This window comes from Scylla paramamosain, chromosome 12, assembly GCF_035594125.1.
Source record: "Scylla paramamosain isolate STU-SP2022 chromosome 12, ASM3559412v1, whole genome shotgun sequence".
Lineage (NCBI taxonomy): Eukaryota > Metazoa > Arthropoda > Malacostraca > Decapoda > Portunidae > Scylla > Scylla paramamosain.
This window is the reverse complement of record NC_087162.1, coordinates 5,025,685-5,052,500: the sequence shown is the minus strand read 5'-3', so window position 1 is coordinate 5,052,500 and position 26,816 is coordinate 5,025,685. Positions and strand designations below refer to the sequence as shown.

The 26,816-nt window shown below is 43.2% G+C and overlaps 3 protein-coding genes across 19 annotated transcripts in view; 2 read left to right on the top strand and 1 right to left on the bottom strand.

Annotated features, from left to right (window-relative positions):
- The window catches only part of LOC135105565 (uncharacterized), a 19,820-nt gene extending 13,070 nt beyond the window's left edge, over window positions 1-6,750 (bottom strand). Inside the window, exon 1 of one of the 6 annotated variants that reach the window (XM_064013793.1) lies at window positions 6,591-6,750. The gene's annotated coding sequence lies outside the window, so the exon portion shown is untranslated. Of the gene's footprint in view, window positions 1-6,514 lie in introns of all 6 variants that reach the window. The other 5 variants (XM_064013796.1, XM_064013797.1, XM_064013799.1 and 2 more) reach the window with 5 other exon arrangements.
- Window positions 1-12,627, top strand: part of LOC135105560 (uncharacterized) — a 30,710-nt gene extending 18,083 nt beyond the window's left edge. Inside the window, exons 1-2 of one of the 4 annotated variants that reach the window (XM_064013779.1) lie at window positions 8,274-8,386; window positions 8,880-12,627. In XM_064013779.1, the coding sequence (XP_063869849.1) occupies window positions 9,050-11,347 (2,298 nt within the window). In that variant the 5' untranslated portion in view covers window positions 8,274-8,386; window positions 8,880-9,049 and the 3' untranslated portion in view covers window positions 11,348-12,627. Of the gene's footprint in view, window positions 1-8,273; window positions 8,416-8,657; window positions 8,716-8,879 lie in introns of those variants that run through there. The other 3 variants (XM_064013778.1, XM_064013776.1, XM_064013777.1) reach the window with 3 other exon arrangements.
- Window positions 12,628-13,420: 793 nt separating this feature from the next.
- On the top strand, window positions 13,421-26,282 carry LOC135105562 (uncharacterized). Of its 9 annotated transcripts, none has more exons than XM_064013787.1 (3): window positions 13,421-13,746; window positions 16,378-16,613; window positions 22,957-26,282. In XM_064013787.1, the coding sequence occupies exons 2-3, from the start codon at window positions 16,514-16,516 to the stop codon at window positions 25,284-25,286; spliced, it is 2,430 nt and encodes an 809-aa protein (XP_063869857.1). In that variant the 5' UTR covers window positions 13,421-13,746; window positions 16,378-16,513; the 3' UTR covers window positions 25,287-26,282. The 9 variants fall into 9 exon arrangements, with proteins under 9 accessions (XP_063869857.1, XP_063869855.1, XP_063869859.1 ...); XM_064013785.1 differs by lacking the exons at window positions 13,421-13,746; window positions 16,378-16,613 and adding exons at window positions 19,457-19,526; window positions 22,123-22,434; XM_064013784.1 differs by lacking the exons at window positions 13,421-13,746; window positions 16,378-16,613 and adding exons at window positions 19,515-19,663; window positions 22,123-22,434.
- Window positions 26,283-26,816: the final 534 nt, after the last annotated feature.

Genomic DNA, 26,816 nt, shown 5'->3' with positions numbered 1-26,816 from the left:
GCGTGAAGCCAGTGCTGGTACTCGCCCAGCGCAACGAGTCTGGCGCACATCAGGCAACGTCCTGTACACAACTTTTTCTCTTGGTCTCTAATGAGCTAGTGGAGTTTTGAGTGAGTTTGTGTTAACGCGAGCGAAACACGAACCGGTTATCTCTCTCTCTCTCTCTCTCTCTCCTCTCTCTCTCTCTCTCTCTCTCTCTCTCTCTCTCTCTTTTCCTGATTGTTTCTGCCACTTCATTTTTTTCTTTTTTTCTCTCCTTTTTTTTCCTAGTTCCCCTTTCTGTTTTTTTTTTACTGTTTGTCTATATATCCTTTTTGTGTTGTTGTTGTTGTTGTTGTTGTTGTTGTTGTTGTTGTTGTTGTTGTTGTTGATGTGATGTGTACCTCTCTCTCTCTCTCTCTCTCTCTCTCTCTCTCTCTCTCTCTCTCTCTCTCTCTCTCTCTCTCTCTCTCTCTCTCTCTCTCTCTCTCTCTCTCTCTCTCTCTCTCTCTCTCTCTCTCTCTCTCTCTCTCTCTCTCTCTCTCTCTCTCTCACTCTCTCTCTCTCTCTCTCTCTCTCTCTCTCTCTCTCTCTCTCTCTCTCTCTCTCTCTCTCTCCCCTGACTGCGTCAACCAATTTATTTTTCTCTCTTTCTTTCTTTCCTTCCTTCCCCGTTTGTTTGTTTATTTGTTTGTTTGTTTTTTACTGTCTCGCCTTTTTCTTTTTTATATAATAACTTGTCTTACCTCTCTCTCTCTCTCTCTCTCTCTCTCTCTCTCTCTCTCTCTCTCTCTCTCTCTCTCTCTCTCTCTCTCTCTCTTCTCTCTCTCTCTCTCTCTCTCTCTCTCTCTCTCTCTCTCTCTCTCTCTCTCTCTCTCTCTCTCTCTCTCTCTTCTGAAGTCGTTCATTTCCCCAAAGTACAATATTCTCACAACACACTATAGGCAATCATCTTAGTATAGAGTTGCAATATTCTAAATAGTAAGGGTTTGGGTTACATACCAACTATACGCTTCACTTCACTTGGCCTCTCAATCTCATATCGTAACATCTTTTTCATCTTTGTATCTTCGGAGCCCTGCCTTTTCTTTTTTCCTCTTTTTTTCTCTTTTTTTCTCTCTCTTCTTTTTTTTTTTTTTTTGGATCCCGGGAGACAAAAGGTTTGTATCAGCTTGTCTTTCTCCTCCCCTCAAGCCTGTAGCCTTCCCTAGAGTATCCATTTATCGACCAGCACGTACGTACGAGGAAGGTGGACAGTATGGTGGGTTGTGTGCGCCGTCTCTGCCCCTCCCCCCAACGCGGCCTAAAAAAAGAAAACAAAAAAATAGAAAACAGCCCCCTGTGTTTCTGTCTGGCACGCGATAGCCACTTTAACAGGAACGCGCTTTAATCGGAGAGACATTACCTTATTAGTGAAATTAATCGACACCTGATGTGGAAATAATGATGCGAATTACGTCCCCCTCGTTGCAGCAATCCTGAACCATGCACACTGTACACACTTATCGTTTTGCGTCTCATTTCGATTGCTATTTACAGCCTCCAGTGAACGCTATTGAGATTTCCAAGGGTGCTTTCATGACACTAGTGATCATTTTCGTACCATCAGTGGAAAAATAATACATGAGAACCTGCTTAACCATTTCACCGCGACCTTCCACAATTCACGACACTAAACGTTACGGTGCAAAATTTTCTCAAGGGTCATAAGAAAGAAAAGTGATTAAAGCAATAGCAAGTATAATGTCTAGATATGACTGTTGAACAAAAGGAAATATCTGTGGTTTGTGATTAAAAGATGATGTGTCGGTAGGAGTAAAAAGGGTTAATCTTCTCTGTGGCCTTCAAAAACCAGCCTAATGAAAGAGCAGTGCGTTTAATGAAGGATATAAGCCTGTTTTAATCCCGTTTTAGTTATATTTCGTGTCAGAGTCTATGTCAATAAATTGCAAAAGCATGAATTGTAGAGCAGAATTCGACGAGACTAAGTGATATTTAATGAACTCATGAGGAGGGTGAATAAATGTATACTCACGAAGAAAATGCATGGAACTAAAATGTCTAAATCTGGTGTAATGTGCAATCAGCGCCACGGGGAATGTACAGCGCCTCTTCCCCACACCCCGCCCCGTCCCCGTCCTCCCCGGCTCAGCGTGTTTTTTTTTTTTTTTTTTTTTTTTATGTAGGAAGGACACTGGCCAAGGGCAACAAAAATCTAATAAAAAAAAATGCCCACTGAAATGCCAGTCCCATAAAAGGGTCAAAGCAGTTGTCAAAAATTGGTGGATAAGTGTCTTGAAACCTCCCTCTTGAAGGAATTCAAGTCATAGGAAGGTGGAAATACAGAAGCAGGCAGGGAGTTCCAGTGTTTACCAGAGAAAGGGATGAATGACTGAGAATACTGGTTAACTCTTGCGTTAGAGAGGTGGACAGAATAGGGGTGAGAGAAAAAAGAAAGTCTTGTGCAGCGAGGCCGAGGAAGGAGGAAAGGCATGCAGTTAGCAAGATCAGAAGAGCAGTTGGCATGAAAATAGCGGTAGAAGACAGCTAGATGTGCAACATTGCGGCGGTGAGAGAGGGGCTGAAGACAGTCAGTTAGAGGAGAGGAGTTGATGAGACGAAAAGCTTTTGATTCCACCCTGTCTAGAAGAGCAGTATGAGTGGAACCCCCCCAGACATGTGAAGCATACTCCATACATGGACGGATAAGGCCCTTGTACAGAGTTAGCAGCTGGGGGGCTGAGAAAAACTGGCGGAGACGTCTCAGAACACCTAACTTCATAGATGCTGTTTTAGCTAGAGATGAGATGTGAAGTTTCCAGTTCAGATTATAAGTAAAGGACAGACTGAGGATGTTCAGTGTAGAAGAGGGGGACAGTTGAGTGTCATTGAAGAAGAGGGGATAGTTGTCTGGAAGGTTGTGTCGAGTTGATAGATGGAGGAATTGAGTTTTTGAGGCATTGAACAATACCAAGTTTGCTCTGCCCAATCAGAAATTTTACAAAGATCAGAAGTCAGGCGTTCTGTGGCTTCCCTGCGTGATATGTTTACCTCCTGAAGGATTGGACGTCTATGAAAAGACGTGGAAAAGTGCAGGGTGCTATCATCAGCGTAGGAGTGGATAGGACAAGAAGTTTGGTTTAGAAGATCATTAATGAATAATAAGAAGAGAGTGGGTGACAGGACAGAACTCTGAGGAACACCACTGTTAATAGATTTAGGAGAAGAACAGTGACCGTCTACCACAGCAGCAATAGAACGGTCAGAAAGGAAACTTGAGATGAAGTTACAGAGAGAAGGATAGAAACCGTAGGAGGGTAGTTTGGAAATCAAAGCTTTGTGCCAGACTCTATGTGTGCTGGAACCATGGTGTCGAAAATCATGAACTTGTTGTTGTTGTTATTGTTGTTGTTGTTGTTGTTGTTGTTGTTGTTGTTGTTGTTGTTGTTGTTGTTGTTGTTGTTGTTTTTGTTGTTGTTGTTGTTGTTGTTGTTGTTGTTGTTGTTGTTGTTGTTGTTGTTGTTGTTGTTGCTGTTGTTATTGTTGCTGTTGTTGTTATTGTTATTGTTGTTGTTGTTGCTATAATATTATTGTTATTACACTATGCAACAGTAAAAAAAAAAGGCCTTAAGAATAGCATTTCTAAAGATACTTTCTTGTGAAAATCATGAAAATCACACTACTTTTGTTGTATGACCCACTTTTTTTTTTTATTGTTTCGATGAGGATAATTTTCTAAACAGATTCAAGGTACAATATATTATGAAAAGGATTCTGTATTGTGTTTTCTATGTAAGTGGGCAGCCGAGCAAGATCAGATACAGTGACACAAGGGCCTCAGTGTTGTTAAGGAACCACTTGTGAAAAAAAGGACAATATCATTTTGCCATAACTACATATAAAACACATATATGAAACTTGATGAAACAGTTCGTCAAAGCTTTGAAGCATGGTGGACCAGCATTCCTATACCTCAAAAAGAAATTTCCAAAATAACTGATGCAAAAGTTAAGGAAGGCATATTTGTGGGACTGCGAATTCGTGAGTTCATGCATGACAATGAATTTCAAGCACCCATGAGTGAAACTGAATCAGCAGCTTGGTGTGCGTGTAAGGGTGTGTTGAGGTCTTCTGGGAAAACAAAAACAGACTCATTATGACGTTTTAGTAGACGAACTTATCAAGAGCCACCAACATCTAGGTTGTAAAATGCATATCACTCAAACTACATTTTCTGCATTCGCATCTTTTTTTTTGGGGGGGGGGCGGGGGTGGGGGAGGAGAGAATGCAGGAGCTGTCAGCGATGAACATGGAGAGAGGTTTCATCACGACATAGCGAGCGCGGAGAGTAGGTACACAGCGAAATGGAGCCCAGCCATGTTAGCTGATTTTTGCTGGAATCCGAAACGTGACGAAGTCTATCACTGAATAAACGGCAAAGTTTCTGATTGGATTTCCACATTTCTGATAAAAAAAAAAAAAGGTGTACGAGGCTATTCCATACAACTGAGACGTGCCTGAGGTATACGGTTGTCAGATTTAGAATTAGCACCCTTGAAATGATCATAGAAACACGGATTGGTCTATGCTTTTTTTCTCTCACTTAAATTTGTTGTACAGTGTTATTATTATTATTATTATTATTATTATTATTATTATTATTATTATTATTATTATTATTATTATTATTATTATTATCATTATTATGTTTTAATCCATCTTTTATTATTATTGTTAAACGACATCGACAACAACAAAAATAATATGACAACAGCAACAACAATAACAACAGCAACTACTACTACTACTACTACTACTACTACTACTACTACTACTACTACTACTACTACTACTACTACTTCTACTACTACTACTACTACTACTACTGCTACTACTACTACTACTACTACTACTACTATTACTACTACTACTACTACTACTACTACTACTACTACTACTATTACGCCTCCTCCTCCTCCTCCTTCTCCCCTAGTACTACTACTACTACTACTATTACTACTACTACTACTACTACTACTACTACTACTACTACTACTACTACTACTATGACAACAAGAACGACAAAGACAATGACAAATACTATAAATACTACTTATACTATTACTATTATTTTTCATATTATTGAAAACAGTGATATGAACTGATCTGATTAACAGATAGGAATGTTTTTCGGAAAAAAAAAATGTTTCACGAATTATATATACTTTTTTTTTTCACGCACGTGTACGAGTATAGATAAATGAGAATTATGACAAACAGGGGAACTAAATTGGCACAGAAAATTGCCTCCAACGCACCGAATAATTGTCAATAATTGGTTCATTATTTCTACCCGGAAATAACATCTCGACTCCTGAAGGAACATAGGTCTGGCGGCACAGAAATGTTTCTTTGTTCCCTCGGAGAGTATGTTGCCACAGAAATAGATAAATTTAATTAAAATATGTATCTATATCCTTCCATCTCTCTCTCTCTCTCTCTCTCTCTCTCTCTCTCTCTCTCTCTCTCTCTCTCTCTCTCTCTCTCTCTCTCTCTCTCTCTCTCTCTCTTTATATATATATATATATATATATATATATATATATATATATATATATATATATATATATATATATATATATATATATATATATATATATATATATATATATATATATATATATATATATATATCACTGTATTTCTTATCATTATTCGTTGTGTACAGTACTACGCTTCAGACAGGGAGGTAGGTATGATACCTTAGGGTCAGAGCAGCCAGACGCAGTATATCACCGTGAAGCCTTAATAAATGCATCGAGAATCAAAGAGAATCATGCCGCGCGGGGAATGATGGAATTGACGGGCAGTGTGATTAGTTGTGGCAGTATCGAGAAGTGAACTGCTGGCCAGTAATTATGCATCCGCGACCACGCACACTTGGTTAATACATCAATGCATCATACTGCGCGTGAAACCTCCAGCGAGGAAATGGTCAAGGAGACTCCTAAAGTACATTCCCCTTGGCCAGACATATCTGTCAGGGCTATTGATTTAGTTCCCCATAATATGGTTTCTACTGTATCCATCACGACCTTTCACTGGTGACGTCGTGATAACGTTCAGGGACTGGCCTGGATTATGTAGTACATCATTTCTTGCTGAATGGTATTTCTCTGCATCGCGCTTGAGTCATGCCTATTCCTATTGTGAAATTAAAACACTGCTGGACTCCAGCGTTTTGGTGACAACTGTTGCATCTTGTGGTGTAAGTGATGCAGGATACCGTGGTGGTTGTCAAACTTACTTAAGGTAAATCCTGATGATGGCACTTTACAGATGAGGAGGGAAAGGCACAAGTAAAATTTTGTTTTGCATATAATTAAATAAATAAATGAGTAAATAACAGTATATATATATATATATATATATATATATATATATATATATATATATATATATATATATATATATATATATATATATATATATATATATATATATATATATATGAAGCACAAGATACGAAATTACCGTCATCTCTTATAATAATTCAATTTTTTTTTCAATACTGTACTATGATGCTGTACGGTTGTATCGCTTTACATACTTGATAAACACCTTTGATTTCTAAACTTTTAAGTCCTAGATTGACACTCTTGTGTATGACTGTCATGGCTTTCCTCCCGCCTCGTATTATGTCCGTGAGGGAGAGACGTCCTCACCACACCACCACACACTACCGCCGCCACCACACACTGTCCTGCCCACTCCCTCCAGCCCTCACCTGTTGGAGCTACTATTGATCACGCCTTCTCCCTCACTCCCTCCCTCCTCTCTCTCTCTCTCTCTCTCTCTCTCTCTCTCTCTCTCTCTCTCTCTCTCTCTCTCTCTCTCTCTCTCTCTCTCTCTCTCTCTCTCTCTCTTTACACACACAACCGAGAGCCAATTTGTGTTTAAAGGTGGCAGGGCGCCCATAAGGGACTGACTCAGTACGGAAAACAAAAACTTATGGAGCATGTCCGTAGAATTGCGTCCGTTACCTCTCTCCGAGTCTGTGCGGTCATTAGGTGTCATTTTACCAGGTCAAGTTTTACTTCTATCGATTCACAACGTAATTACTTGTTTATCGGACATGCTTATAGAAAAAAAATGCTCTTGTGGAAAATTGCCTCTTCCGAGATTGCTCGTCAGGGGTTTGTCGCGGAAAGATTTTAGAAACCGTAATTTCCGCTGCCATCCAAAGAGATACTTGTTCGACCTATTAACTCCATGAGGTAAAAAAAAATAATCTCCAAAGTGCTTTAAACGATGATGGACGGTCCCGAGTCTTCAGCCATGATCATCACATCATCACATCAAGGGAAGGGAGAGGCTGAGACTTAGAAAACTTGACACACGTGAAATAATACCATTCTTTCGATTTTCTCTGGCTTGTCTTCGGCTGAGGGAGTAGGTTCAGGGAAAAGTTCAGGATCTGTTGAAGACGCATTTGGTTCCTATTTCTTGGTGTGATTTGGCAACCCCCGCAGGGAGCAGCAGTCGTCTCAGCCAAGGGAAGTAGTTAAGGTAAAAAATCCAGCGGTAGCCAGTAGGGCCGCCGACCACTTCGCCTCGGTGACTCATCCAAGGATGGGAGCAAACTGTTATTAGTTCGGAAACCCTTGCCTTGTTTTTTTTTTTTTTTTCTGGAGGGAAACAAGGGGAGTAAAAGCATATTACACGATTATCCTTAAAGCAGTGCCCCATATTTTACTGTTCGTATGCATGAGAAATATAACAATTAGTCCAATATGAGCAATTACGTTGACCTAAACTTATAAATCTAACTCACTAATGTATGGAATGTTCAACTCTCTCAGTAATGTAGCTCCGGTAATAATACACTTTACAGTCATTCTTTGCTAATCTTGATCCATCAGAGTAATCAGTGGGTAATAGTGAATTGATCAGTGCAGGGAATAGGTATAGCTTTTATATATATTTAGAATAATGGCCTATCTCAGTGATGCCGTATTAGCCATGGATTAACGTTATCTCTGCACGTAGCTTTAATCCGGGTTTATTGTTTACTTTGATAAGAAGGTAAGTTCATTGCATCCACGGTATACTAAATTGTCCTTCCGTATGAGCGTTAGAATTTCGCAATCTTGCCTCTGTATTTACTGCGTAGTCCTACACTCTGCCCTCGCTCTCATGGTATAGCAGGAAATAACGCCATGAGATCAGACGACGTAAATATATAATGATCAATACAAGGACAGGTAATTACATGGGCTGGAATAACATAATGAGCGTTGTTGGTGTTGGGTAGTGTTGGCAGGAGTGGAGTGAGGAGTGTGTGTGTGTGGAGTCTCGCGGTACAGTTGGTAGGAGTGGCCAGTGTGGCGCCAGCTGATAGAGAGGGTGGGTGTGTGCTCGTTCTGCTCCTAGTGGTAAATGACATTTCGTTTGATATGTGCTAATGGTATTTTGGTGTGTATGTGTCTGATTAATATACTTCATCACTGTAATACTGTGAGTGTTGTGCATTAGGGTCCCTGAGTGTTGTTAGGCTTAACCATGGGATCGAGTTGCCAAAGGCGGTCTCACGTACCCCTTTTTTATTGTGTTATGTGTGAGTGGAGGTGTGGTAATGGTGAAGTACGTGTATGTGGAATGTTGAGGTCACGTTCCACGCCTACATGTCTTGATGAGGGAGGCATGGTGTGTTCTGGTTAGAATTACTAAAACTGGTACAGTGTTTATAGTTTTTGCGTATGCTGTACATCCTTCACATTGGCGTATGTCATAACTATGAGGAACAGATCCATATTGAGCTGCTTGTCTTGCTTGCTCATAGGCATCCTGACAGGGAAGGAAACTTTCACACTTGTCTAACTCTCGCTCCTCTCCGCAGGTGTGGCCAGCTTCTGTAGATGCCGCGGGTGTGTCGCTGACCGGTGCCCTGTTGTGAGCCCCTTCCCCACGTCTGCTGCATGCCCTTGTATACATACAGTAGTGCACCAGTGTCTTGCTTCACTCCTAGCCTTAAGAAACACCACCACCACCACCACCACCACCACCACCATGGCCATGCTCAGGGGTTACCTTTACGTGGATCTCATTGAGGCAGATAACCTACCTGACTGTGACACTGCGTTCTTCAATATCGATCCCAAGGATACATCAGATGCTTTTGCCCAGATCAAGATTGGTAGCTCTGTCATCTGCAAGACAGCAGTGATTAATAATGACCTTTCCCCCAAGTGGCAGGAGTCCCACAGGATTCCTGTGTGTCACAAAGCAGATGAACTACAGATCCAGGTGCTTGACAAGGACCACTTTAGTGCTGGAACACTTGGGGAGGTAAGCATCCGCCCAGAAGACCTCTTGGATGGGGAGACACTCGAGGGCTGGTATCCACTGTCTGGTTGTGATGGACGCATCAATATCACATTGAATTATGTTCCCAAGGAGGCAATTGAAGCCACGTTTGAAGTGCCAGATTGTTACTTCCCTCTCCGTGAAGGGTGTGGTGTCACCCTGTACCAAGATGCTCAGTGCCCTGCCATACCTTTCTTTGAGGGTGTCCCAACAGCCACTGGAGAACCCTATGAACCTCCCTGTGCCTGGAAGGACCTCTATTATGCACTCACTAATGCCCAGAGGTTCATTTATATCACAGGATGGAGTGTTTACACTGACATAACGCTGGTGAGGGTAGAGGGTGAGGAGGAGGAGGAAGGTGCAGGAGAGACTGTGGGAGAGCTACTAAAGAGAAAGGCTGAAGAGGGTGTTAGGGTGCTGGTGATGGTGTGGAATGAGAAGATGAGCACTGGTGTCACTGCAGGCTTCATGGGCACCCATGATGAGGAAACACGGGCCTACTTTGAGGATTCAGAGGTGCACGTGGCAGTGGTGCCTCGAGTCAAGCTGCTGGAGGGCGTAGCTGCCTTCTTCCAAGACCAATTTTCCCAGACCTGCTATACTCACCACCAGAAGACGGTTATCCTGGACTGTCCACCTGCAGACGATGAGGAGCTGCCACGAATCCAGGCTTTTGTTGGGGGTCTGGATATCACTGATGGCCGCTATGACACACCAGAGCATGAACTGTTCAGAACATTGCATTCTCTCCACCAGGGTGACTTTTATAATGGTGTAACCACCACCACCTGTGATGAAGGCCCTCGCCAGCCTTGGCATGACATCCACTGCCATGTTAGTGGCCCAATAGCTCAGGATATAATGGATAACTTTACTGAGCGCTGGCGAAGGCAGGTCAGTGATCAGGAGTCAGTATTGCTCCCAATCTCAGAGGAAGAGTTCCTAATAGATACACCAATAGTCTGTGATGAGGCAGAGGCTTGGAGTGTCCAGTTGTTCAGGTCCATCACTTCTGATTCTGCTCTGTTTAATTTTGACAGAATACATGCTATTCCTAAGAGGAAGGGAAAGTATGTCGATGACAGCATTCACCGGGCATACATCCACCACATCCGCCGTGCAGATAGCTTCATCTTTGTGGAGAATCAGTACTTCCTGGGGTCTGCCTACAGCTGGAATGATGAGCAGAGTACCAAGGCCCATCATCTCATTCCACAGGAGATCACACAGCGAATTGTGGAGAAAATTAATGCTGGGGAGCACTTTGTTGCATATATTGTGGTGCCCATGTTTCCAGAAGGAGATCCCACCAGTGCCCCAGTGCAGGAGATCCTCCATTGGCAGCACCGCACCATGGAAATGATGTACGCAGGCATTGCAGAGGCTATTGAAGCCAATGAACTAGATACTCATCCCAGAGACTATCTTACATTTTTCTGCCTGGGCAAGGGTGAGTGCCCTGAGGACATTCCTGAGGATCTACCATCACCAGAACCTGAAACTCCTGCCAGTGTGCTGCGGGAAAAGGCTCGTCTTATGATATATGTTCATTCCAAGATGATGATTGTGGATGATGACTACATCATTGTGGGATCAGCCAACATCAACCAGCGCAGCATGGGTGGCACCCGTGACACAGAGATCGCTGTGGGTGCCTTCCAGCCAATGCAGACACGGGAAGTGTGTGGGGAGCCTCGTGGGGGAGTGTTCCAGTTCAGGATGGCACTGTGGGGAGAGCACCTTGGGGGCTTGGAGGAGGTATTTTACAATCCAGGTTCCCTTGACTGTGTGCGTGCTGTCAATGAGTTTGCAGATGCCAACTGGCAAGCCTATGCAGCAGATGAGCCCTGCAGAATTGACAGTCACTTACTGGCCTATCCAGTTTCAGTGGGACAAGATGGGTCAGTGACTTCCTTAGAAGGGTCAGAGAACTTCCCAGACACAGAAGCTCCTGTACTGGGATGCCCAAACTTTCTTCCTAACAAGCTTACCACATAAGAAAGCTGCTCAATATACTTTGTAGTATTTGCTGCTAACAGTATCCAATTGGTGATAGCTTACATGTGCCTGATTACTGAACCTCATGTGCTTTATGTGATAAAAATAAATTCAGAGTTTCTGTTTATAGTTATTCTTAGTGGTGGCTGCTGTAAATTAGTGAAATTGTGTTCAAATTATCATATGGGTTGCTTTATTTTTTATAGAATATACCTACATGATAATGTGAAATATAATGCAAGATGGTCATTTATGATTGGGCTATATCACTTAATAGAGTTAGAAATAATAATGCATGAATCTGCTTCCACAGCTGCAACCCAGAGATACCTGCCAAAGATAGGGCTAGCTAATTGTAATTATTTACAGTTCTTGAGAAGCAGCTGAGATGTTCATGATGACGCTTATTTTGCAGAAATTTTCTGCAACAAGTATGTAAGTGCAGCTAAAGTAACACAAGGTCTGTTAGTATTTGGTCTTATTTAAGATTTGGCTGTGCAATGATTTTGTGACTGGTATTGTGTTCAGGGAAAATGGTATTAATAATTCATATAGAAAGCTAGTTTTATTTGTATAGCATCAATGTTTAAGATGTGTCTGTTGTGACTTGCTGATAGTGTAATTAAGGAAGAATACATTTTATGATGAAAGTTCTTGGAGAAATATTGCATTTACTGTTGCACATAGCTTTTTAGTCCATTGCAAAACAAATTTAGAAGCAGTGTTTGACATATACTTTACATTAGAAATATGTTCAGATATTGTCTTATAATTCATCAGATTCTTGTTTGTTCATCCAAACTGCAGTATTAAAGGTCTATTGTTCTATGATCAGCATGTATTTACCTTACATGACTTACAACTTGATTAGTGAGTTGTGGAACATTAGGTTTGTGCCTTTATGATGGTGGTGATGATGGTGTGTGGCTGGGTATCCAAGGTCAAAGTGTTCATCAAAGTGTTCAGAGTAGTGAAGGAAAGGTCAGCACAACTTTAATATTTTTGGAAGTACAATTAATCCCTGAAAAGTGATTGATTATGCACTGTTAGATTATAACAGTCATAGTTTGAAGCAAATTTATTTAGTTTACAGATGTGTGTAACTTGTCAGCATGTGTGTGATTTCTGTCTTATGATTCACCATTCACATTGAGACTTTGACATTTCTCCCTCATATGATATAAAAGTGCTATGTCTAGCTTCCTTGTTATTTATATCTTTCAGAGCATGTTCTTAATTTTGTACCTAGAGAACAAAATTAATGTTGTTTTCCACAGTTACACCTATGTTATTAACCCTTTATTTTAGATGCTGCATGTTAGCAATACATCAGTATATAATTATATGAAATTAGTTACTGTGTAAATGCTGCTGCGGCGAGGGAGGAACAACCTGTGTGGCCCACGAGGAATGTGGAATACACAAACTTAAGTTGCTTGACAGTGGCGGCAGATAGATAACCTAGGTGCAGCTTCCTGAATCTTGTTCATGTTGATCTGTTATGCCTTCATGGATTAGTGATTCATCAGAAAATGTAACTGACTTGTAATACACTTAGGCTAATACGCAAATAAATAAAAACTAAATTAAATTAATAAATGAAAATAAAGCTAAAATCATCTAAGAGAACATTACAGGTTTCTGTACATACATTATGTTGCATCAGTTTATAGAGCAGAATGCTGAGACAAAATGCACTCATTAACAATGGAACATCTTTGGTCAGTGAAAGCACCATAATTTACACACTACTGTGGCAAGTGAATACATACTAGCTTGATGTTATCATGAGTTAACAATAATATAGTTTACCTTCAAACATTTTCTATGTTTAGATTTCTGAGAATAGTTGTGTTCAAGTGCTGTAAATAGACCCGATGACATGATGTTACGGCTGACGCTGTGCCCAGTACCAACCAACACAGAGTCTTCAGCGCTGAGTGAATATCGATTTTATCATTTATCTGGCTGGAAGAAGAATTTTCATTAGATATTGACCGTTATGAAAATAAATAGTATACGTGTTAATTTCGTATCTCATATACTGAAGTTGATACTACATAGCTAGATATGTGTGTGTAGATTCTTACTTTTTACTTACTCTATGCTATACCATTCACTAGGATTTTCAGTGACTCCCAAGATGAGCAGTGGAGGTGAACTTTAAATTTGGCGGGCTGCGGAACACTCCCACCTCCCCCTTTCCCCACTAAAAATATGCCAGACCTGCCACCACACAGCTGCTGCCTGCCAGTTGTACTCTCCCGCCACCAGCTGGGAGATAGTGCGAGGAGCCTCCGATACCTGGTGCCAGAAGTTGGCAAAGACGGAGCAGCCACTGAACCAGGAACATAAAGTTTTAGAGGTGTACCTTCTGCCGCCATCTTGTGCTTCCCACAGTGGGTATTTGTGGTTATAATTTGTGGTATTTGTGTCAAACTGGTGATGAAATACGAATATGGTGACAAAGTAAACAAACAACAAGAAGCATAGAGAAGCAAAGTTTACGTAAGTGTTCGCTGAAAAGAAAGATGACGTGAGTATGAAAATGAAAACGAAGTAAAAGTAAAAGTGAGGTGCTGAGAAAAACAAACCTCCCTAGTTATATAATGACAAGCAGCAAGACACGGGACTAGATAGATTAGCTATCACCCACGTACAGTGTGACTATAACAGCAGTGAGCACGTAGAACACGTCTTGTAGTCAGAGTTACCAGTCACCCCCTCACACGAAATGACCGCGTTTTTATTTATTTATTTATTTTTTTTTTTTTTTTTTTTTTTTATATAGTTTGGATTTCTTTTTGTCCTTGACTGGATCAGGGAAACCGCAAAGCATCTACATGGCTTCTTTGCTATGTGTTTAAGGTTACGGCACCGCCAGTCAGTAAGAGAGTTTCGTCAAGCAGGACGTCTTTGTACAGCTATACTCTCTCAATATTGTATGGTTTTGTGTGAATAATTTTTCCTGTAATTTATTTCTTCGTGGTAATTGTGTCGCGTAATCTCGATTGGGGGCAGAGCAGATTCGTCGCACTATTGTGTCACTCTCATTAGTGGCTTTGTTCGAACTATTGCTCTGGAGAGTGCATTGATAGGACCTCTATTGGCCTTCTCTAAAAATACTTATTCATGTTGTAAATAAGTTCTTTCTCCCTGCTGTGAAGAACACGCGAGCGCTTGGGAGTTGTTTGAATCGTGGGAGTCCCCCCCCCCCCCGAGAGGCTGAACCACCCCTCTCTCTAACTTGAGTCACCTGAACAGGCTGCCTATAAGCATCCTGGGTGCTCGACCTACATGACAATCCCCCAAAGCTGTGTTTTCAAATGTGATATTTATGCAAAACCCAGACTCTTGAAACCCGAACCATTCGTAGCACTGCATGGTTTGATGAGCTAAATAATCCATACTTAATTAATACTTGAATTTCATAAAAAAAAAAAAAAAAAAAAAAAAAAAGTTAAAAAGCACATATATTTAAGAGAAATTGTGTATTGTGGCAGAGTAGCTAATGGGGATCGGCCAACGCCTAGACGTTCTTCCGGCAGTAAAACGAGTATAGTAGCAGGGCACCCACACAACTCACTGCTCTCATATCCAAGGTAAGTGTGCATTGACCTTGTTTATAACCGTCAAGCAGTTGTCATGCGCACTTGCCAAGCGTATTATCTTGTCAAATGGTAATGCAGTATGAGAGGTAAGTGACAACTGATAGTGATAATCTTTCCTTACCTTGAGAAAGTGTTTGAATGGAAAAGAAGAGTCATGGTGATTCGACTGTTTCATTTATTAGTTACTTTCTTCGTAGATTTCCTTGAATTGCACAGAGAAAATTACTTAATAGTGTTTTAGTATATTACGTTTAGTTTTCCGTAAAATGTAATAAGGGAAGTCAGTAAATCCACCCTTATGTAAGTTTTTGAAGTAGAATTTTACAGGGCGACTGGACATTTCCAGCGGATATGACCATCGACTGTCACTGATCTCTCTCGTTTTCGTGTCATGTCACGCCGCAAATGAGATGTAAGCCTCAGTTTTTATTCGGTGCCTAGTTTTTCACCAGCCTGTATGTATCTACTGCAGAACAAAAGTCTTCAGTGGTTAGACAGAGACAGGTCAGGTGTAAGCCATATATTACCTCGCCACGCTACCTGAGGGTGTCTTGAGGTTGACAACGGGAATGCGGGTCATGTCCCTTTCAGTTTTACTATAATAGTATTCCCTGCTACATGAACCAGGCCTGTGACGTGTAAGGAGACAAACGAAATTATCTCCTATCGGCCAAGGGGTGAAAAATATATAAATGTGCTTCCGGTGGCCATTACAGATAAGGAAAGTTTTAAGATTTCCTGTTTTAGGAAGCGGTAAGGGGCAGTATTAACTCCGGAAGTGTGAGTAAAAAAAACAAAAAAAACCCTGAGTGTGGCAATCGAGGAATCTGTCAATGTTACAGTGACGCGAACGCCGCCGCATGACGCAGAGTAGAGGATATAAAGGACGCGCGTGCCAGAGAAATGCCCTAATTGATCCAATCTTGACTTTGTGTCCCTAAATTGTCGGGTGTCTAGCTTTGGTTGTGATATACTGCGTACAGAGTGGCTGCACGCAACGAGAAGAGCTGCAGTGGTACGTGAGTATTTGTGTAGTTTTATAGTGGTTTGTGAAAAGAAGCTACTTGAAATAAAAAAGAAAACAAATAACTCTAGTTAATAGTGATCTGTTGGGAAGTTTAACACTGGCAGCACGCAACGAGGATTGCTGCAGTTGTATGTGTATGTGTGTCTGTACGTACATGTCTGTGTGAAATTACGCTTACTAATGGAAAATGAAATACAAGAAAAGTCGGTAGCTGAAAAGGGGTGTGAGAATACGTATCGATAAACTAAACGCTACATATTCAAAAACAAGTATCAGAAAAAAAAGTGAAAAGAAAAAAATAATAATTACCTGAAAAGGAGGAGTGTGAGTATACCAGCAGATCAAACGCTATTTAGTCATATTTCTAAAATACACAGATTTCAACCTTACAGAAAGTTATTATGAACATGATGTGCGTGCAAGAAAACTTAGTGATTTTATAGTACCGAAACTATCAACAAAGACAAAAACATTGGTTACTTCATTGCAACTTGGTGTGTATTGTACCGCCTCGAGTGAGCAGCAGCCATGGCAACTCGGTTCTTCTCCAAGCTGATGGGGGTGAAAGACGAGCTGCAGTCCCACGTGCTGGAAGTGGCCGAAACTTACATGAAGAGGGACGACGCAGGTGAGGTGGTGTGCGGCAGGGCGCGTGGCTTGGATTAATTGGGGCCCACAGATGTAGCCCATTCAGAGGTGGATCTATCACGTTTTAACTGATAAGCTAATCCTAATGATCAGTAATTCGCTTTAGAATTGATAAGAGACCAATTCGCCCTGTAGCTGATACGAGAAAGTGACACTTGTACTGTAAAGATAAATTCATGTAACTAATGAGAGAAATTTGATACCAAAACTGTTTACTTTTAAATATGTAGCTATGGAAACGGCATAAAGGTGGTTGTGGATCCGCTCCTGATCTCTAAGTGACTTTTCATAGGTGTGGCTGGTTTTATTAATAAGTGATGACATTGTGTGCTTACCGCTTCATTACCTAGGTGTCGGCCACTGCTGGGGGCGTGGTGGGAAATGGCACGAGCAAGCATGCAATGTTTCTTATGGTTTTCTGTTGAATGTTTTCCTCTGTCACTCTCTCCATGAACGTATATGTTTCCCTCCCTCCGTCCCTCCATCCATGAACGTTTATATTTCCCTCCCTCTGTCCCTCCCTCCATGAACGCAGTTTCCCTTCCTCCCTCCCTCCATGAACGTATGTTTTCCTCCCTCCACTCCTCCCTCCATGAACGTTAATGTTTCCCTCCCTCCTTCCAGAGACGTTTATGTTTCCCTCCCTCCCTCTCTCCCTGAATGCTTGTGCTTCCCAGTGTTAGAATAACCTACTGGAGTGCGCGCAATTTGAGAGAAATTCGAAAAGTGTTGTGCACCCACCATCCACTTTTCCCGTGACGTGTTCGGCCGTGAGAAATCATAAGTAGAAAGTGTCTACATAGTATGTATACGAAGTAATTTACAGCTAGGAAGGACAAGGTTATTATTATTATTATATGTATATATATATATATATATATATATATATATATATATATATATATATATATATATATATATATATATATATATATATATATATATATATATATATATATATATTATTTTATTTTATTTTTTATTTTTTTGCTGAATATATCTCTTGTGGAGCTGAGAGATGACAAATTGGTAATGTATGAAAAAGCTCCGAGACTTTACAATTCCAAAAAGCTTCGGAAATGTTTTAAGATGTCATGTACCTAACTCCCCAGGAAAGAAACTGTAAGAACAATTTAATGTGTGCTTTCATCTTCTCTTATCTTGCTTAGTTATCTTAATTTGAAGGGCAGACTCGCTTTACCGTGCCAGCAGTGCTTCCTCGAACCGTATCACGTGAGGCACAGGACAAGCCTCCCTGACTCTTTACTCACTCGAGACGGGGTGAACTGCCTCCACACACACACACACACACACACACACACACACACACACAGAGAGAGAGAGAGAGAGAGAGAGAGAGAGAGAGAGAGAGAGAGAGAGAGAGAGAGAGAGAGTTAAGTGTTTATGAGTGCTTTCGTTGGTGCATGTATGTTTGTGTAAATCCCAGCTGTCTGCGTGAAAAGAAGCGACTCAGACGAGGGTGTAGTGCTCGGTCTCAAGGTCTGCCAGCCCCTCGCCCCGCCCCTCGCTCACTGCTCCTCCGCCGCGGTTTCCTTCTCAGGCTGTCATTCGCTCTCCTCTTTCCGTCCTCACTGGCTATTGCTCAGGTAACAGTCGCTGTGTTTTCTGCGACTTTGTGTACATAAGATTGTTTGTGTAATATGCGTGTGTGTTTGTTTACATGTTACGAAGACAAGTGAGTGCTGCACTTCTGAAGAGAAACATTCCTCAGAAGTTGCAGGAAAATGTTATTTTTCCATTAGATGAAATTAATGAGTGGCTTCACTGTAAGGAATTCTGAAACATATTTAATAGTAGTATGTGTTATATGTGGAATATATACGCAAAACTTCTGGCTTAGTGAAAATGACCGGGTAATAAAGGATGTGATGGGATGGAGGCCAGATGACTGCTGGCGTCCCGCTCTGGCCCTGGCGGTGCGACGATTAGCGAGCCAGCAGAGGCAGAAGTGGGGGCTGCCGCGGCTGGCCACTACGTTCTGTTGTGCTTTGCTGTTGTTGCTGTGTCTGCTGGATAACACATGGCAACTCTGTTAATGCATTGATGAAACTAAATCAAGGTCAAATATGCTTAATGTCATGCAAACGGTATCTTTTTTTCAGTAACAATTATAGCGTCCTGTCGTCCGTGATTGGTGTGTAGCCTTGCAGTACGTAGTGGACAAGAGCAGACTCCTGATCATTTTATATTGAGTATTGACGTGCGCAATACATCAAAGTGTATCTTTTGTGCACGGATACTCTTTTTATGAAGTGTTTATTTATTTATTTATTTATTTTATTTATTTATTTATTTTTTATTCCGTCATGCGTCATTTCCTGGTTGCTGCATTTCGTGCTGAGGAAGATATCTTCAGTCAAAACAAATTCTATTTCGTAGATACTTTCGTTGATTCCGGTGAAGCTCCCGTGACTGTTCTGGTTGTGTCTGTATATTGTGTGTGGATGGTATCGCTAGCACGGCGTTCACGAGGGAGGGAGGGAGGTGTATGTGGCCGCCCTCCAGTCTTGAGGGTCAGGTATTTCTCATAACATTTCATCTCCTAGTGAAATCTTTCGCTCACCTCGCGACTAGCTCCCCTCGCCCTTTAATGTCCCTCGGAGACAAACAGGTACAGCCAGTAAGTGCAGAACGTAAACAAAAGGCGTCCTAATGAACATACAAGTATTTGACACCGTTGGGATGTAGTATGACGTAGCTCACCAACTTTTTTGTGGGTCGATATATTATGGGAAGGAGTCGGAGGGTTAGTGGGTGGGGAGGCATGGAGGGATGGTGTGTGTGTGTGTGTGTGTGTGTGTGAGGGAAGGAGAGGGTGTACGACGTTGCTTCAGTCAGTGTAGTGGCTGTCCTCCAGCTGCGGGGTTGTTAGGTGTGCGTCTTGACCTCCGAAACCTGATTCTGTTAAGGCCAGTGTGCTCTTAGTGGCGACTGGGGACATTTAGTTCACTTGGGCAGAGGCAGCGATGAAGTGGTGGTGGTGCGGGTGCTATGGACGTGACGATGGAGGTAGTGGTAATGTTCCATTGTTTTCCACTTGTAGTGAGCGTTTTCCTCTGATACACAGTCGTAAAACCTTGAACCGTATTCTGATAAAATTCTGCGCGTTATCTCGGCGACTTTGAAAGAAAAACTCTAGTGGAAATCGTCAGATTTTTAATGATATTTTCAGGATTCTAGTGTCATATAGCAAGAAATCTTCAATGATCAATACGAAAAAAAGACCTATGAGAATTCGATTAGCATTCTCTGCGGCATTTATGGCTCTTATGGGACCCTAGAGCCTATGAGTACGAACCAATGTTTTAGGAGTGTAAACATGAACATTACTGAGAGATGAAAGTGGCCTATGAATGTAGCTTGTCCGTCCTCAGCTATGACATGATTTCTTTGGCGAGTGAGGAGTTGGGAGTCTGCCAATGTCAGGTCGTCTAGGGAAGTGGCATGTGTTATATCCCACCGCTCTCCTGGCAGTCCTGTTCAGATGGTGAGGTGGACAGGAAGCAATTTCAAGGTTGACATTCCACTGAAATTTCCTCGTCTGCGTCGTGATGTAACAAATAGTGAAGGATGCGGGCTGAAAAGTGAACAGGATGACGGTATTGTGCATCGTCCCTCCTTTGTTGTGTGGCAGCGATGTATGGATTGGTCAAAACACTATTGCGGTGAACACCATCCGGATCCCGCGCCTATTACGTGGTGTGTGTGTGAGAGAGAGAGAGAGAGAGAGAGAGAGAGAGAATCGATGCCACATGGAGCCATGGGCCGACATGCAGACAAGGTGTGTTGTCTGGACAGTGCAAGGTGGGAGGCGGGGCGGCGTGCATGGTTGGGATAGTGACTCCGCTGCGACGTGACTGCTCTCTTCGCTTCCCAGTACTCGTGTGTGCTACGGTGAACCTCCCTCCAGTGTGTGGCGTTGAAGTGGAAGACAAGGACCATAATAGAAAGGAGAAAGTGTTGCAGGTTTCTCCGTAGCAGAATAATCCCAAGGTTCACCTGTATATCTGGCAGGGTGATATAGCGTGACTCTTCAAGCATCGGCATCCTTTCCAACCCTCGCGGCACTAAAGTACCCCTCGTGCACCTTGCTGCCGAGGGGAGGGGAGAGGGGTAAACCTGTATTGCAAAACGTGATAGGGGCAACAGCGTATAATACCTTTTTTGTCTCTAGGTGTGTGTGTGTGTGTGTGTGTTTGCGCGCCAAAGTGCACTGCCAGACGTAAACTTCTTCCACAAGCAAGGAATGTTATGAAGTTTTTTTTTTTTTTCGCAGTGTTAATAATGCCACGTTTGTGTTGCTGATAAGTGAGAACACGACTGCGAGTATCCATTTCGCAAGACAAATATTATTACTAATGTTAGTGTTGAACGTTCCTCTGTCCGTGGCTTGTCATATAGTGTGTTCGCCAGCATTTATTACTTCTTCAGCTAACTTTCCCGAAGAAGCATAGTTGTTAACCTTTCGAGCACCACAACGAGGCCGCTCGTTACGGCGCTCTTACCCGTGACTTACAAGGTCCTTCGCTCTCCACTCCCTTCTCACCCACATCCACGCCCTCTCCTTCCCTACCCTTCCCCCCCTGTTCCCTACCCATCCACTAAGTATCATGCCTTCCTCCCGCCCAAATATTGACACTGATTGCGTTTCATCACTCGTAGGGTTAATTTCAGGCGATTAAAGAAACATTTATCTTAGGATTCACTTGAATTTTATAGTCATGGACAGTTGATTATTATAATAACGTTAACAATGATGATAATAAACAGTTGTCCTTTTGAATCTGTCTTGAGCATCATCACCAGGATAACGTCACTCCGAAGGTTACCAGAATTTCGTACCCTTAAACTGAAAAAAAGTTCCCCTTAGCATTAGTGTCACCCTCAGCTGGCCCATTACAAACGTCTCTTACAATTAATATTCGTTGATGTTCATGTAATCCCGCAGTTTCACAAGAGAGAGAGAGAGAGAGAGAGAGAGAGAGAGAGAGAGAGAGAGAGAGAGAGAGAGAGAGAATCTGGTTGAGTGGTAATGGCGCTCCGTGTCTTAGTATTTATTTCTTTTTATTTTTGTTATTTTTTTTCTTCACATGTGTGAGTGTGGTGAGTCAAGATGTGCAGTCAGGCTGACGCAGTGCATCGCCTCAGCATACTGGCAGTCACTTCAGCACGTCCTCATGACAGCGCTGATCGCCGCGTTGAGACAACATTGATTGGCGGGATCGTGAAGGTAGCTGTAATGGTGATGACGTCAGTGTAGTGATGACGACTATTGTAACAATGTCTGTGTAAACATTTGACAACGAAACATAATTTCGGCAGTGATGCCAGCTGGGCGTGGCTCCGCTCTGTGTGTGTGTGTGTGTGTGTGTGTGTTCCCTGGCGTGACTACAACCTCGTGAGCGGGATAAGTAGAAAGCTTCGTTGCCATTCTACATAACACTCTCCGCATTTTCCACTCGTATCAGGAAACATAAGTAAGTGACCTGGACACTATGTAAAGAAAGCACCAGTAACAGTCTCAGCAGTAGCCCAGAGCACTGTAGAACACGTAGAGTGAAGGGAGACACCCGGCGGTGGCGGCGGCGGCGCGGGGTGTGAGGGAGCGGGGCAGCCAAGGATGTGTTTGGTCTGCTTCCTGCAGTACTTAGGGGGCGCCATGGGTCGCACAGCAGCAGGAGCTTGCGGGGCCAGGCAAGGGGAGTATGCCCTCACAGAAGGCGGCAAGCAAGAGGAACGACCTGCCTGCCGTTCACATGACTGGCGCTACTACCTGTGCTGTAAGTCAGTGCAGGGCGACCTCCCCTCGTGTCTCTCCAGCGCGAGGGGAGGCGTAGACGTTGTGACTCTTTGTATCAATGTGGTATTGTTTTTCGCTGTTATGTGTTGCATGTGCATGGGAAATTTCCTTTTACTTTTCTAACATTATTGATTTGTTAATGAGTTACATTTATCATTTTCTCTCTCCATGTAAATGTCTAATGTCTAAGGCTGGAATAAGAGCTGGCATACTTAGGGTTATTTGTGAATTTACTGACAGCAACAGCATGTGTAGTTAAAACATTTGGGACATTCTCTCTCTCTCTCTCTCTCTCTCTCTCTCTCTCTCTCTCTCTCTCTCTCTCTCTCTCTCTCTCTCTCTCTCTCTCTCTCTCTCTCTCTCTCTCTCTCTCTCTCTCTCTCTCCTTACTAGTAATTTTGGGGGACATGAAAGGCATCACTGGTAGTGGATTACAAAGGTGTAGAAACATGATTAGTAGCTTTCATAGGGGGATTAATGTGTGTGTGTTTTTCTCTTTCAGGTCTCAGTAGCAGTGGAGAGCGCGCCGAGCGAGGAAAGATGGTGTTCCTGCACGGTGTCCTGTACATGGAGGTGATCGAGGCGAAGGACCTCCCTGACGTAGACACCTCTTGGTTCCGATCTGCAAAGGACGTCTCCGATCCTTACATCACCGTGGACACTTGCTGCGGGGGAAAGAAGACGTGTCGCATCGCCAAGACTTCTATCATCTTTAACTCACTCAACCCTCACTGGAATGAGAAGTTCAGAATCGAGATGTGTCACGAAACTGAGTCGTTGTTGTTCACCATCAAGGACCTCGACCTTGTGAAGGTGGAGTGCATGGGCTACATGAGCATCCGAGCCGACGACCTGCTGCAGGAAGAACCAGTCACCGGGTGGTTCCCTCTCATCGGCAAGAACGGCGTTCCCTCGGGCTCCATTAACGTATCATTACGTTTCCTCTCTGTGACTTCAATCACACGCTCAAACGAGGTTCCGGACACAGTGTTTCCGTTGCGTTCCGGCTGCCGCGTCCGCCTCTACCAAGACGCACACACGCCGGCGGTGTCACCCATCACAGACGTGGTAGCAGCTAATGGGGACCCGTACCAGCCACCGCAGCTGTGGGAGGATGTCACCCAGGCACTGGAGAACGCTCAGCGCCTCATCTATATAATCGGGTGGAGCGTAAAGGCGGATCTTAGTCTTCTTCGGAATGGCGAGTGTGAGAACCTCGGCGACATGTTGAAGCGCAAGGCGGAAGAGGGCGTGAGGGTGATGGTGATGGTGTGGAACGAGGCCATGAGCACTGACCTGTACACGCCAGGAGTAATGGGCACCCACGACGAGGAAACTCGTATCTTCTTCGAGGGGAGTGAGGTGGAGGTGTTCCTCTCTCCACGTCAGAAGAACAAAGGAAAAATCATGGAGAACAATTTCGTATCAACTCTGTACACTCACCATCAGAAGTGTGTCATTGTAGACGCCGAGGCGGAGGGCGACGAACGTCGGCGTCTGGTGGCGTTCGCGGGAGGCATTGACCTAACGGATGGTCGGTGGGACACTCCTGAACACCCGCTCTTCAAGACGCTTCCCCAGGAGCACCAACAGGACTTCTACAATGGTGTGTGTCAGGCCAGTGTGACTACAGGTCCCCGACAGCCGTGGCACGACATTCACATGTGTGTGGAAGGTCGAGCTGCCTTCGATCTTCTTACTAATTTTGTTGAGAGGTGGCGGCGTCAGGTCCCTGACCGTGAACAGCGATTGCTGGCGGTCTCTGAGGATGACTTTGTGCTGGACTGGGAGGCACCTGACGAGTCCCCGTGGAGCGTGCAGTTCTTCCGTTCAATAAATTCAGATTCAGCTCAGTTTGACACCAGTGTGTTGGATCGCCTCTTGACCCGCAAAGGACGGCTTTTTGATAACTCCATCCAGCGAGCTTATGTGCACCACATCCGGAGAGCTAAAAGATTTATCTACATCGAGAACCAGTACTTCCTTGGTTCAGCTCACGGGTGGCTGGTGCAGGAAGCCAAATGTCCTCACCTCATCCCTATTGAACTCACCACCAGAATCATCAGTGCCATCAAGGCTGGTGAGGACTTCCGGGTGTACGTTGTGGTGCCCACTCATCCCGAGGGCGATCCAACCTCCTCCGCTGTACAGGAAATCCTCCACTGGCAACACCGCACCATGGAGATGATGTACCGCAAGATCGCAAAGGCCATCCGCAAAGCCAAGATCGACGCTCACCCCACTGATTACCTGGGCTTCTTCTGTCTGGGCAAGCGAGAGGGGGTAGAAGAAGTGCCAGAGGGGCTAGAGGAGCCAGACCCCAGCTCGGTGGCTGGTAAAGTGCGTGAGAGCCTCCGATTTATGATTTACGTTCATTCTAAGATGGCCATCTTCGACGATGAGTACATAATCGTGGGATCGGCCAACATAAATGAGCGAAGCATGAGTGGCAATCGAGACACAGAGATGGCACTCGGCGCCTTCCAGCCTCAGTATACCAAAGAGGAGTGTGGCGATGGAGAGATTGAAGGTGATGTGCACACGTTCCGTATGTCTTTATGGGCAGAACACTGCGGCTCTCAAATGGAGGAGCACAAAAATCCAACCTCCGCATCTTGCATGGCAGCCCTCAGGGATCTGGGTGAAGCCAACCTTCAGAAGTATCTCTCACCTGAGCCAGAGCACAACGATTCTCATCTGATGAATTATCCGCTCGCGGTGTCGTCAGACGGCCACGTGGAGCCGAGAGAAGATTTTCCTAAGTTCCCAGACACTGGCGGCTCCGTCACTGGCAAAAACTCGAACTTCCTTCCAAATTCCCTCACTACATGAGCGGGTCTTCACTGCAAGAGAGACACTGCGGGACTTGACTCGGCAGTGCCTGGGAGATGCCACGCTGTCCTTGTTTGTGCGGGTTTGATCAGTGTGATGTTTACTCATGGAAGGAACGCCGCCCTGCTGCAGAATACACTGGTTGGTTTTACTTCAAGGTACAAAATCGCACATGAACACTAGTATAATGTAACTGTAAACACATCGCTTGTTTTTTATATTTTATTTTACTGGTACTGTTTCGTCGCGAGTGGCAATGGTGTCTGCGTCCAGCGCACATTTAAATGTTATTCAGAGAAATACTACTATTTTTAGTTGTTGAATGTAAATTGACAACTTTATTTTATATAGTACGTCATAACTACGTGTAAATTGTTACAATGAAAGTTGGTAATTAAGAAACAATTTTGATGTGATATGTGTAATGAAAGCAAAAAGAAAAAGGCAGCAACGAATGTTCATGCTTTCTGTAAAACAATATGCCACTCTAGAAGGTCAATCGCATGTTGTTTCTGTTGTGTTGTGTGGTTTTTTTTTATTTTATTTTTTTTTTTTTAAGTAAACAACTTCGCGCTGACTGCAGTGTAGCATCGCAGTTGTGAAGAAGCCTGTAGGGCAGAGAATGTACTAGATGTTCAAAGTATGCCTTATCGTGTTGTTCTCGCCGCTTGGCCAGGAAAGACAGAAGTACTGTGTGTGTTGGTGCTCGACATTTTGCAGCTATTTCATTATGCTTGATGACGCATTTAGATACTTTACTATTACTGTTCTGTATGTTTAAAACACTGGAATGGGGGGAATTCTATCTTAATGCTGGGAAATTTTTGAAATGCATGTATTGAAATGTATTATTATTCGATACAGTTTGGTTGCAAGTAATGGTTTTACTTCAGGAGAGATGATTGAAAAAAAAAAAAAAAGCAAGAGAAAGGCCCACATAAGTATAGGCTGGTATACAATTATATTTTAAATAAACCTATTACTTCAGCACAAATATTTCACAGTATTTTAATATCCAAAAAATAACAAGGACTTTTTGCAGCCATAGAGTACTTTACTTCACAGGGACAATTAATTCCACTAGATTATCTGTAACTACTTGATGAGGGTGCCACTACTGTGGTATTTTTCCTTGCGCGATTGATGACTACCCAAGGTTTCACTCAAGGTGCAGGTCTCCGTTCCATCAGCAACAGCCGCTCAAGAGTATTACATTAGAGAGCTGAAAGTTGACAGGATTGTACTGTGCTATACGGTGAATTTCTGCGTACAAAGTGGTGCATGAACGTAAATGATTAACAAAGCTGCATTGTACTGCCTGTTCATGAAAGACAGTTAAAGATCCGTGTTATAAGAGTGCAAACATAGAGCAAGGTTTTTGCAGTGTTGTGCGTTCATAAATTTGTGTGTGAAAGATCAGTGGTGTAAGAATGCGGGTCATGATGGTAAGCCAGTGGGCATGTGTAGGCACCTATCGTCCCTACTCTGCACTCTCCACTAACACCTTGATTACTGAATCTGTTCCAGTCA

What these genes read in the sequence shown, in the direction of transcription:
- LOC135105562 (XM_064013785.1), top strand. Translation starts at nt 22,275, where the DNA reads ATGTGTTTGGTCTGCTTCCTGCAGTACTTAGGGGGCGCCATGGGTCGC. An exon ending in CTGGCGCTACTACCTGTGCT is followed by an intron (nt 22,435 to 22,956) that starts GTAAGTCAGTGC and finishes TTTCTCTTTCAG; the next exon opens with GTCTCAGTAGCAGTGGAGAG.